The sequence below is a fragment of the Zerene cesonia genome, chromosome 13 (genome assembly GCF_012273895.1).
Source record: "Zerene cesonia ecotype Mississippi chromosome 13, Zerene_cesonia_1.1, whole genome shotgun sequence".
NCBI classification, from domain to species: domain Eukaryota; kingdom Metazoa; phylum Arthropoda; class Insecta; order Lepidoptera; family Pieridae; genus Zerene; species Zerene cesonia.
The window spans coordinates 10,598,947-10,610,999 of NC_052114.1; the positions used below are offsets into that span (position 1 = coordinate 10,598,947).

Below are 12,053 nucleotides of genomic sequence, written 5' to 3' on the forward strand. Positions count from 1 at the left end.
GCGCGCCGGTCTGGCGCGCGAGGTGGAAGGACAGGTCGAGCGCGTGCAGGTGCGCGAACACGTTGCAGGCGAGGCGGCGGATGGAGTGCTGCGCCACGCGCGCGAACACGGCGTTGCGCAGCTCGTTGAAGCCCGCCGCCGTCGCGCGCGCCAGCCCGTCTGCCCAACGTCGCATTGCTTACACTCCACCTCTTTACATCATGACACAACGCATGTAACGGTACGGCAGGGACGCGTACATCCCTCCCGACAACAACTCACAGCCGATCAACAGGCTGATGACGCTCGTGGAGATGGCCTCGGGAACCGTGGACACGCCGAGCAGATTGACCTCGTCCACTGCGTACTTGAACAGGAAGGGCACCATCACGTTCATTATCTTAGCCCCGAACAGCAGCGTCAGCGATATCATCACCCTGTTCCTTATCATTGCGTTGTCCTGTAACCGCATATACCGTAACTTTAATGACAATATGAGTTCCAGTATTTTCAGTTAAATCAGTTAAGAGATTTGATGATCATCGCACATTATACTATTGCACAATAGGAGCTCTGTTCGATTATTACTAATGTGAAAAAGACAAAATATTCGACTTAACTATTTTTAAAACTCGGAAATACGCCACACAGATGTTTTACTCATCTAGGAAACCAATTTCACTTCCAATAGCCACTTTAGGCTGCCAAAACAAAACATGTACTGTACTGATCTTCCATACAACGAACTATATGGGGTATTGGCGTTCCTCTTAGTACATCCAGGTAACAAACATTGTAATAACAGACTGGATTCTTTCCCTTTCAATATCGGCCCTCTATTGTCAACCAAGATTAATTATCAAAGATGGGGAATTCAGTGACTTCTTTCAGTCACTCGAAGGTGGTCTTTACAATGCCAAGCATTTGTTAATCTTCAATCGATACACGAAATAAAAGAACTGGTATTATTATTTTCAAACTCCACCACTACAACCTATAAATCTGAACGCCCTGATAGCGAAGACATATTCATATCACGGCATACCAAAATATGCAACAGAAATCACTACTAACCATTTTAATAATCTATAAAATACAAAAGAAATGTCTCTTAAATATCACAAAAATATAGGCCTATAAGTCTTAAGCGTTGCAATATATCTTGAATAATTTACTTAAAGAGGAGATAATTCCTCTAGCTCCAAATCACCAGCTATAATTTCACAGTAAGCACGCCACTGTCTACCAAGTGCACAAACTAACAAAACACATGATGGAATCATTTAAAGGTAAATCTTATTATAGCAATGCATTCTTGAATGTATCATACAGAGCACACCAAAGGACAAATTTTCTAATGTGGATCTTTATAATGAACCACAACAATGAGTGACATAATATAGACTAAAGTGCCTCAAGATTTAATTCAATTACATTAAACAAAGCCACTGTATTATCCATTAAGAAGTGACCCAGGCCTCACACCGAGTGTGCCAGTGATAGCACCAACCAACATAGCTTTGAATTTCCTACAAAGAGACATATTACGGTAAATAATGAAAAGGAAAAACATTGTATATTTTATTTTACATATCCATTTCACTATACCATTGCTATCAACAGGACATGTGCCATAAATAAATCCTAATGAATGTGTTTACCTTAGGCCACACATACTCCATCATCCCCCGCACCATGTCCATCCCTGTGACCGGCTTGGCATCGCCGAGGTTGATATCTTCACGAGCCAAAACAGAAGCACCTGGATGAAAGCAGTCTCTCTTTTGGATACCTAGGGATGGGATACCATATCAGGACTCATTGAGGAAGTGGATTCAATCAACATTGAAGGAGGGAAAAGCAGGCAAACTAACATGGGAGAGTGCAGGAGGAGATCTGCTCAACCAGGCATTAATAACAAAACACATGATATGATATTAGAAATGAAAGAAAAAATATTCAAGCAAATTATATAAATGATTACTAATATATTACATTAAATTTTATACATTATCAATTGTTTACCAGTACAATATACATAATAATTATTTTGAACAAGAATATAAACTGGACCACATAGCAGGCACCAGCATTCAAATTGCAAAATAGAAATCATAAAAATCGGCTCATCCAGTAAAAAGTTATGAGGTTAGTTACATCACATCTCCTTTTTTTGATGTTAGCTACAAATACACTTTTGCCCGTGGCTTCGCACATGTTCATTTGGAGTAGTTAAATAGATATAGAGTAGTTTTAAATGTATAAACCTTCCTCTTGAATCACTCTATCAATTAAAATCGAATTCATTGTCAATGCGGAGATCTGCACTCGAGCATAATTATTTTTTATATTTCTGATCATAACTTGGAAAACTAACTGACCCGTTTTAATAATTTGAAGAGGTAAATGAAATAAAATTGTTAACCTTGAATATAGTCATTTATTTTAATATAGATTAATATCATCAACTTAAAATTACACTCCTTTTTTAACTAATGAATTTTAACTAAAAACGGTTATTGTGGCTTAACTATAATAGTTAGACACATTCCCTCGTGAACTAATTTCTTCACAATAGTATGTACTTTGATTGTGGAGAACATTATTTTTTGTATCATCAATAGATTTAGCAGTGTACACAAATATCCAATCTTTTAAGGCATATTTTTCATATCTTAAGTATTTAAATTATTAAAATATTAAAACTACAGATTATACTTCTAAAATTCTATAAAGAATCAATAAATATATCAAGCGAAAGGAAGTGATACACTAATGAAAGTGATGATCTAGTTCTACTGACAACTTTATATGGACACAAGAATAAAATGCTCTTCAATTATTCAGTGGCTCACACAAAAACATTGAACAATGAATTTTAAAAATATTCATAGAACATTGACCGTCTCCTTGGTACAGTGTTTAACGCGTGAGCGTAGAACCGAGGGGTCCTGGGTTCAATTCCCGGTGGGAACGCACAAAAAAAAATCTCAGTCTGGCAGGACACAGAAGGCTGATCACCTACTTGTCCGTAAAGAAAATCGATCAGTGAAACAGATGTTCCTCATCTACCCCATACCCCACTAGGGCACACGGGACTTCACTTTTTTCATAGAACAGGTTGTTGTTTTAATCTCAATATACATAATTCGCTATTAAAGTTCATAATTTATGTTACTAGTTTCAATATTTCAATGCAGGTAAATGAAAATATTTAATATGAATTTTGTTGCAGTTCTTTTCAATACCTAATGGTAATTGTTATTCAAATATATGCCTATTTTAACACATTATAAATATTTACAAGGTCAAGTTGGATTGCGCAATGGCAGGGTTAGAGTGTGACTTTAAAGTCTAATTAAACCAGGAATCTTGAAAAATAAGTTAAATACAGATAAAGTTAAATGTTTTCTTACCAACTGGAATTTTCCCAGTTTTAGGCTTGTTAGCCAAAACCGCTGCCAGCACATTTTTGGCTGTATCTTGACCACCTGAATTACTCGGAGAAGATGAGGAATAGTACTAGAACCGAAAAAAAAATCACTGCTAGATTTTCCTATAAATAGTCAATATATTTGCTGAAGATTAAAACAGTGGTTACCGTTTTAAACGTACCCTAAAGTAACTTGAGGCGGCACATTGTTTACAAACTATGTTTAATTGTGGCTTATTTAATATCACCAATGCATTGCTTGAAAAAGCTTTGATAAACTTTGTGTGATTTTTCAAAATTTTATCAAACCTCCGATTTGACAGCAATGCAGCCGCCATGGTTGCAGGCTGACAAATGACATTTAGATTTCGTTTTTATTGGCAATTTGGCATTAAACTCATGTTACCTGATTAGATAATCAAGGTATTGTAGATATACAGACGGGACTAAGAATCTCCTTTTTTATCGAAGTCGTTTAAAAATATCGTGCATTTCAGAGTTTCTAATCATGTGTGTGAAGTGTGAAGTGCAATCGTTTCCCAAGAAGGTACCCATTAATAATCTTAAAAAAAATTGCACAATTTATACTAGTCCTTAGTCTGTGAATTTAAATTTGAATCTTCAACATAGTACATACCATACCATAACTTATTTAGAACTGATATACCCAACTAGTTCTTAATCTGTGGATATACGGAAACGATTTTTGTCATAAATTCAATTTTTAAATAACGTTTCCAAATACAAAGTAGTTTCTCAATTCAACAATTTGTTTTTGCTCGAAAACTGTTTGGTTATCATACCTTTTTTTTTTGTTTTTAACCCTGTTTTCTGTTTATAAGAATGGTAAATTAAACGGAATCGATGGTTCCATTTTATGATCGAAGTCAATTTCCCAATGTCATTGTTGACCTTTTTTGTGAACAGATTTTTTTTTTACCTGCTTAACACGATCATTAGGATTTGGATCAAAATTTGCTGCCAGCTATGAGCAGTTTAAACGGTTTCTCAAACATATCTACCAGTGAAAACTGAATCAATCTTTTCGAAACAAACCGAAACAAAGTAAGGAAGGCCAATTATTTTAATAAAATACACTTTCAATTTCTGTTTTTTTACAGAATTCATACTAAAGAACAATAAATAAAAATGAGTATTTTATTGAGATATCTAACTTTTAATAAACTTCTCTAAAATTCTAACATATTGACACATAAGTTGTATACAATTATTGAGTATATTACACTGATCAAAATCCTGTAACTTATCTAAAGCATACTTTGTATCAACTATTTTATTTTTCACAAATGGTTTTATGAAATCAATTAAAACCCTATCATAAGAACAGATAGCAGCAGAATACAACAACCTACTCACATTAACATCTTCATTATAGAAATATTTAACAACTAAGAGTAAACCATAAAAGTTAAAACTCAAACCTCTTCCATCAATGTACAAATCCTTATTGAGACCATGATTGTATATAAAATTACATTGTTCCTGTGAAAACTTTATATTTCTAGAACTGCAGAACAATTTAATTTTTTCAAATTCAAATTCAACATAATCCAAATCATTCAAAGGTAAATAAAAACCATACTCGGTAATAAGTTTCAAATTATAGCTATCTCCGTAACATATAAACACTTGGGAATATGCTTTGAAGTCATTCTTAGTATAGATAGAAAAGCGTACCTCAGAAAATATATCCTCTGTTAAATTGACTAAAGGTATGTTTTCTATTTCCTTATTGACTAATAGTTTGGTTTCATTGCTACAATTGGCACTGTGGTTTATCATATCTAAAAACGGGCACAGTGAGATCCTGGTATTATCATTTATAATAGCTAAAATTGTACTATCCTTATTCGTTAAATTAATCAAATTTGATAGATCCATATAGACACATCTAGTGTTAACTGTAAAATATGCCCATTCAAAATGAGATTTTGTAAAATATTTAGAAAATTTTTGAATATTGTTTTTATCACTTTTGATATTGACCAATATGTTCACAAATACATCAAACGATTCATCTACTACACTTTTTTGCTTTTCGATTACTGCTAAAATTTCTGGGTTCAAATAATTCTGTACATCTTCATTCAAAAAATATGGCACTGTATAATATTGTGGTAAACTTCTTAAGTAGGTGTGCCACTTTGAATCGCTATCTTGCGACTTTAAGAACAGCAAATAAAATGCTAATAAGGACTGAAATGTTACACATTGCTTATATTCCACTAAACACTGCTTATCATTATCTAAAAATATACTATTAAAATCTGCATCAATTAACAAAGTTATAACATTAATAGTGAGGTTCAGAGGTAGATTAATGATTTCTTCTCCTGCCTTAATTTTCTTCTTGGTTAGCACTCCACGATCGCTGTCTTTGAACACCGCTAAACTTAGCTTTTTACTTCGCCGGATGCCATATTGTGCCAGCCATGAGTTTAATAATATCACCTCCCTGTGTTCATTGCATGTATGGAAGTTATATTCTCGTTTTTGTTTTCTCCAGCGACCAGTTCTACCCATTACTACCACTAAATGCTTTAATTAACTTCCACATGAAAATTCCTCCTTGTTTTCGACAAAGCTCCATTGATTTCAATGCCGATTAGCGATACATGAATTAAATTTTTTAAAATAACACTACATTTAATCCACTGTAATTAAATCGAGTTAGAGGAAGTTGTAAGTGAAAAATGAGTATTTTGTATACAAACAATTTAGCAAGTCGACAGAATTATGAAATGATCGATAAATTTTTTACGTTGATCAAGTGTTGATCAATTGTTGACAGCAGTCAGCATTGTCAATGTTTTCTTTTTTTTTCTCAATCATTATGACAATGAGCATTCAGCATTGAGCGGAGACTTTTTGCCAGTGTCAAGTTAAAAGTATGGAACTATACATATAAAAGGAATTAGGATGATAGAAGCTAGGTAAGGATTTCTTTCGAATTTTTTTTATTTCTTTTATCTAATTATTGTACACATTTAGAAATAATTAAGTTCGTTAACACTACAAAAATTAATTTCCTTGTAAGAAATGAGCAAAGATCTATTGGACAGCATACAGTTACCAATATTTACCCTCAAAAATCTATACATATAAAAAAATCGCAAGAAAGTCAAAACTGTACATTGAAAAGTTTTTAAACGAATACTTGGGCCGTGATCTATCTATATATACATATAATAAAATCGTAATCGATATAGAACCCACTAGCGTAGGTTTTTTTTGTCTGTTTGTCTGTACGTATGTCCGAGCTAATCTCAGAGCTCAGAAAGTACTACATGGATTTACTTCAAATTTTGTATGAATATTACTAAGAGGTCGGGTCAGGATAGTATATACATATTATTATGCTATCACCTTCGGGGGAGGAGCTGTGATCCTTTATTTTTCTTACGCATTCTAAGAAAACGTGTTATCTAACGACTTAGGATGCATGTTTAAATGTTGTTTTTGAGTAAGCCATGCTATTATCTAGCTTTACACTATAAAAACTAAGCTATTTAAGTAACTTGGGTAGAAAAACATAGCTTAATTAATGTTAGAAGTACAAAGATTATTTTGAAACAGCGCCATCTATGAAATGTTATAAAAATCAAATCAATTTACAAGTTCACTATTGGAAATTAATAGTCAAATGACGCATATTTAAATGTTGTTTGACTATATCTAGATTGACACTATAATAATTATGTCATTTAAGTAACTTGGGAAGAGAAACATAGTTTAAAGAATGTTAGTTATATAAAGTTAACCAAATTTAACTACATAAAACATCCTATCCTACTAATATTGTAAATGCGAAAGTTTGTAAGGATGTGTGTGTGTTTGTTGCTCTTTCACGCAAAGACTAGTGAACCGATTGCAATGAAATTTGGTATGTAGACAGCTGGACAACTGGAATAACATATAGGTAACTTTTTTAGGGGTACTTTTACTTACGCTTTTTTAGGGCTTGTACGACCTCCATTGAATGACGTTGGAAAGTTGTATAATATGTTCTTCTGTAGTGAGAAAGTTTCGCTTGCTGGATTCAGAAAATTGTCGCTACAAATATGTGGATTTTATGACAGCTTGTGGTCGAGCTATTGTAGAAATAGATCTAGATAGAATATTAGTCTTGTACAAAATTCCTATTTAAAATAAATATCGTAATTAAGTTCATATTCTAAAATCCCTACAACCTTCCCCCATGAATGGCTGGTTGCTTGGTACTGTACTAATGTAGAAACACATCACTGGGCTGTTTTTCATTGGTAACTAACAAAAAAATTATCTATTAGGGAGGACACAGAAGGCTTATCAGCTGCTTATTACTACATTACACTAATACATATTCAGATGTTGACATCTGTGACTGAAACGCTGGTCTGTGGAATTCTGACAATATAGTTGATTAATAATAAATCAGTAACCACCTGATTAAAAAAATTTGTGCTGATACCTTGCATCCAGTGACTAAAAAGAAATGCAATTATTAACAACAGCTACAAACACATTAACAATACATTATGCCCGTTTTTCATTTCATTCAGTTTAGCGTCTAGTTGGTTATTCCTTAAAGCTTTGAGATAAATAAAAATTTGTGTCCAACCATAAAACACAAAATTTTAAGTACAATATTTTATTTGTTTAAAAACATAGTATCAAGCATTGAAAATACTAACTTTGAGAAACCTTCAAGCACCAGAAAACTTTATTAATATAAATCAGTTATTGATCAATAATTTTTTTGCATTTCATGAATGATGATCTTCACCTAAAACATTCAGGGTGTTCTTTAAATTCTATAGCTATGCCTTTTTCAACAAGTGGTGCTGTAAAGCGATCAAATGTTTGTCCACAACACACGTACACTGGGCACTGCAGTTTAGTGGCAAGGCGGCGAGCCAGCCCCGCGGCGCTGCTCTCTTCTCCCAGCAATGTAGTAGCTAACGAACCGTGCTCCTGGGGCATTCCTAGAGCCATTTCGGATAACGCTGCTTTGTCACCGCCAACCCACACCAAAAGTGATCCATCCATGCACAGAACTGCTACTTTACATATAAGCTCGCCGCTCCATACTTCAAAATCATGAACTTTCCATTTACTTCTACAATATTCAATTTTCCGTTTTGAAGTTGTTTTAGGTAGCGATATCGTTTCCATAGTGCATTAATGATATTATATACAATAAATGCACCTATAATACTATATAAAGAGTATTTAGAAAATATAATGGTAAAATTATTTTATACACTAAATCATTTATATTATTTTTCTGTCATCGGCTGCCGCTTGACAGCATATATTTGTCGTTTAAGATTTTTCATCGGTAATGACATTTAAGAATATGGACATGCGTTAATACGCGAAACTCAACTGACCACAAAAAAAAAAAGAAGAATTGATTAAAATACTCTACTTTTATCCGAGATTAAATTAAAATATAAATACATATTTTTTATGAATATTGGAATTTAATGTAATTTGAATTTAATGTTCAAAGTGGCAAAAATACAGATAACAAATAGCGTTTGCCAAGCCGCTGTGACAACAGAGTTGTTAATATACAGCTGCGACCTTTTGACGTTTCTGATTTTTATGGTTAACCAATCAGGTTGAGACATTTGTATTTCATTCTATCCTATTCGTTACAATTCTCGTCGTGTTTAAGGACAATTGGTATATAACAAGATCTTATCCAAGTACTAGCCAATAACATACGAGTTCAATGGATAAAGAACCTGGAAATATAGCATACAAAACGTTATAACCAGCGTCATTTATTGAAGTTTTCGTCGTGCGTTCTTCGTTTGTGGTGACTGGGTCGCCGGCTTTTATTTTTACATGAAAAGTAATAATTAATATTTAGATTGTAAGGTCCCAAAATGAAGTACTTTCTTTTGCTAGCAGTGGGCGTCCTGTTATTAGCAGGTAAGCTGTCGTTATTCAAAATTATGCAGCTAAAAAATTGTCGACGTCGGTCATTACCAGCTACACAATTTTTCTAAATCTGAAGTCAATTGTTTAAATCAACAACTTTCTTGAATTAATATTGTTGTTATTAGTAACTCTCACCAATTATGTTACATAAAATGAATTAACTTTAAAAATGTTCATAGAATCAGTACGTTACCAGAACATTCCTGTATATGATTGTAGAGATAGTTTTATCGTCGTATAAATTGAATGTATATTGTATGATGTCTTTCTATATGTAGGATGGTCCCACGGGCAGGACGATGGCATCGGGGTGGGCACAGTGGAGGAGGTAACTGTTGATGCCGATCTCGGCGCCTCAAGAGAAGGATCCAGAACTGGTAAGTGTTTATTAGTAATATTATAAATGCGAAAGTTTTATGAGGATGGATGAAAGAGTAACAAACATACACATACATTTTTGAACTGATTGCATTGAAATTTGGTACATATATAGCTGGACAACAAGAATAACACATAGGCAACTTTTTATTTCAATGTTCCTGTGATTCCATTCTTATGGACTTACATGGGAATTGCGGGGCGCAGCTTACTAGCTGTATTATGTACTCATAATATCGTGGAATTTTACATGTTGCATTGTATTCTTAAAAACACTGTATTCTTGTTGGAGTTCCACTGTTTCATTTTTAATGAAACAAATAAAAATCCATTAGAATGTAGGTCAAAAATTTTATACTCAGAAAAAATATTTTGTGATAATTGCTTATCTGTTTCTGTATATATCAGGATTAAAGAGTTTTATATAATAACGATATCATATTATTATAGATAGAATGGAGTGTGATAAAACTTAAACTTATACACAATATTTAGAAATAATTTAGATTGAGGTTCTTTGTAAAATTTAACTAATAACAAAGTGATTTCATTAGAGGGGACACTTTGAATGCTCATGTTGTTGTATGAGAATCTGGTACTAATTAAATTTAAAAAATAGCATTGATTAGTTAAATTTTATTTTAAATCAATCCACAGAAGAAAATACATGCATAGTATATTATTAAACAAAGCATTAATTTAATATTTTATAATTCATGGTAAATAAAAAAGTTGTCCTCTTACAAAAAATTACCATAAAACATAGTTAAATATTATCAATAGATCAGCATCGCTTATAGCTTGCATCTGCGGCCAGTACCCTAAGCCTCTCCTTGAGCCATGCAGAGTCACAGATGTGATGGTGAAGCCATTTAGACTCTTGCCAGCGCCCACCATGCTCAGACCACCACCCATACCTGCACAAAAAATTTAATTGTCAACCCTATACCAATCCATGCTGGCCTTCATTTAGATTGCATTACATTAATGTGTGTATGACAATTTATCAGTAAGATTGTGATGGTATGGTATCTAAAACAACTAAAAAACTAATCTGTGAGTCCCAACTAAACTAGCATCTAATTACAAACTATTATGTGAACTAAACTCAAAAAAAAAAAGCAATTTATGGCTGATAATAATAATTACTTTAACTTCATCTTGTTCAGTGCTTCTTTTATTTTTATTATATTGTAAGTGTAAACGGGAATAATGACAATAAGGACAAACTCATGTGAAGTAACATGTGGCATGGAGTGCTTGTCCTTGGGCCCCAATCGGAACATGTCAGAGACGCGAGCGAGCGCGCTCGCCTCCTGCGCCGCGCACACCTCGCCCTGCGCGCGCTGCTGGAACTTGCCCGTAACCGTAGCCGCTGAAAGATGCTGTCGCTCTTTTATTTGTCAATAATTATTCGAAGTATGCGGTAGCGATTATATTTTCGTTTCTCCTAATTAGTTGTATTTAACATCAAATGATAAACAGTTCGAGGTTACGCAACGGTGGGCACGATTATAAATTGGATGAGTAATTAATTTTTTTTTAGATGCTCCTTAGCCTATTTGTACGCGACCGTTTGTGTCGCGAGTCCCGCTCACGCTTGACCGATTTTTCTTTTCTTAAGTTACTTATAAGGATAGTTACATTTATAATGAAATTTAAAACTTTTACTTATTTAAACTTTTAGGATAATATAGTACAAAGTCTATTTCGTTCGTTATAGAGGAATGGCCAGACAGTTTGTGAGATATTGCCTTTTAGAACTTTGACTCACGTAAAGCAAGGGGCTTAACGGCCGAAACGTGAGAGCGGCCGAGTTCACGCTGTGAAGCAAACCGCAGCTTGAAGGAGCGCGGATGTAGCGGCCGCGCGGGGCTCGGGCCCGGCGCCGCCTCGCTCGCCTCCGCCGACATCGCCACTGAGCACTGACCACCGCGCTCCGACCGTTACTTACTCGTACAGTGCTTACGTTTGATCAATAATTTTTAAAATTAATCGCCATGACGACACAATATCGAAATTTTTCATTGTTGAAGTGAAACTTCTTTAGAATCGTTGTGATTTCAAACCTGATGCAACGGAAAAAACGACTGGTAAGAGACACAAATACAAAAATGTGTAGAATGAAGCCAGCAAAGAATTAAACAGAAATATGCAAACTATTTTATATTTTATATATATTCATCTCATTCTTTTGTCGATTTACTGAAGTTTCACTTCTATCGTGTGTGAGTCTCACACACACCTTTTTTTGTCATTATTTATTGTATAGTTGTTTTTTAAATTAGTGCTTCTAACGAAATGAAGTTAA

General features: G+C 34.0%; 4 protein-coding genes across 4 annotated transcripts in view; all 4 read right to left on the minus strand.

Annotated features, from left to right (window-relative positions):
* LOC119831088 (ATP-binding cassette sub-family B member 7, mitochondrial) overlaps positions 1-3,765 on the minus strand; it is a 9,261-nt gene extending 5,496 nt beyond the window's left edge. The window contains exons 1-5 of the mRNA XM_038354334.1: positions 3,595-3,765; positions 3,396-3,501; positions 1,641-1,771; positions 262-439; positions 3-159 (exon numbers count right to left, since the gene is read on the minus strand). Of these exons, the coding sequence (XP_038210262.1) occupies positions 3-159; positions 262-439; positions 1,641-1,771; positions 3,396-3,501; positions 3,595-3,750 (728 nt within the window). The 5' untranslated portion in view covers positions 3,751-3,765. The remainder of the gene's footprint in view (positions 1-2; positions 160-261; positions 440-1,640; positions 1,772-3,395; positions 3,502-3,594) is intronic.
* Positions 3,766-4,568: 803 nt separating this feature from the next.
* Positions 4,569-6,243, minus strand: LOC119831496 (SET domain-containing protein 4). Its single transcript, XM_038354886.1, has one exon. It carries the CDS (start codon positions 5,954-5,956, stop codon positions 4,583-4,585), a length of 1,374 nt encoding a protein of 457 aa, XP_038210814.1. The 5' UTR covers positions 5,957-6,243; the 3' UTR covers positions 4,569-4,582.
* A 1,804-nt stretch (positions 6,244-8,047) lies between these two features.
* Positions 8,048-8,738, minus strand: LOC119831484. Its single transcript, XM_038354862.1, has one exon. It carries the CDS (start codon positions 8,585-8,587, stop codon positions 8,195-8,197), a length of 393 nt encoding a protein of 130 aa, XP_038210790.1. The 5' UTR covers positions 8,588-8,738; the 3' UTR covers positions 8,048-8,194.
* A 1,759-nt stretch (positions 8,739-10,497) lies between these two features.
* Positions 10,498-12,053, minus strand: part of LOC119831373 — a 28,999-nt gene continuing 27,443 nt past the window's right edge. The window contains exons 2-4 of the mRNA XM_038354688.1: positions 11,517-11,987; positions 10,973-11,117; positions 10,498-10,659 (exon numbers count right to left, since the gene is read on the minus strand). Coding sequence (XP_038210616.1) covers positions 10,527-10,659; positions 10,973-11,117; positions 11,517-11,655 — 417 coding nt within the window. The 5' untranslated portion in view covers positions 11,656-11,987 and the 3' untranslated portion in view covers positions 10,498-10,526. The remainder of the gene's footprint in view (positions 10,660-10,972; positions 11,118-11,516; positions 11,988-12,053) is intronic.

Bases quoted from the DNA above. Each gene is read 5' to 3' on its own strand.
- LOC119831484 (XM_038354862.1), bottom strand. From the start codon at position 8,587: ATGGAAACGATATCGCTACCTAAAACAACTTCAAAACGGAAAATTGAA.
- LOC119831496 (XM_038354886.1), bottom strand. From the start codon at position 5,956: ATGGGTAGAACTGGTCGCTGGAGAAAACAAAAACGAGAATATAACTTC.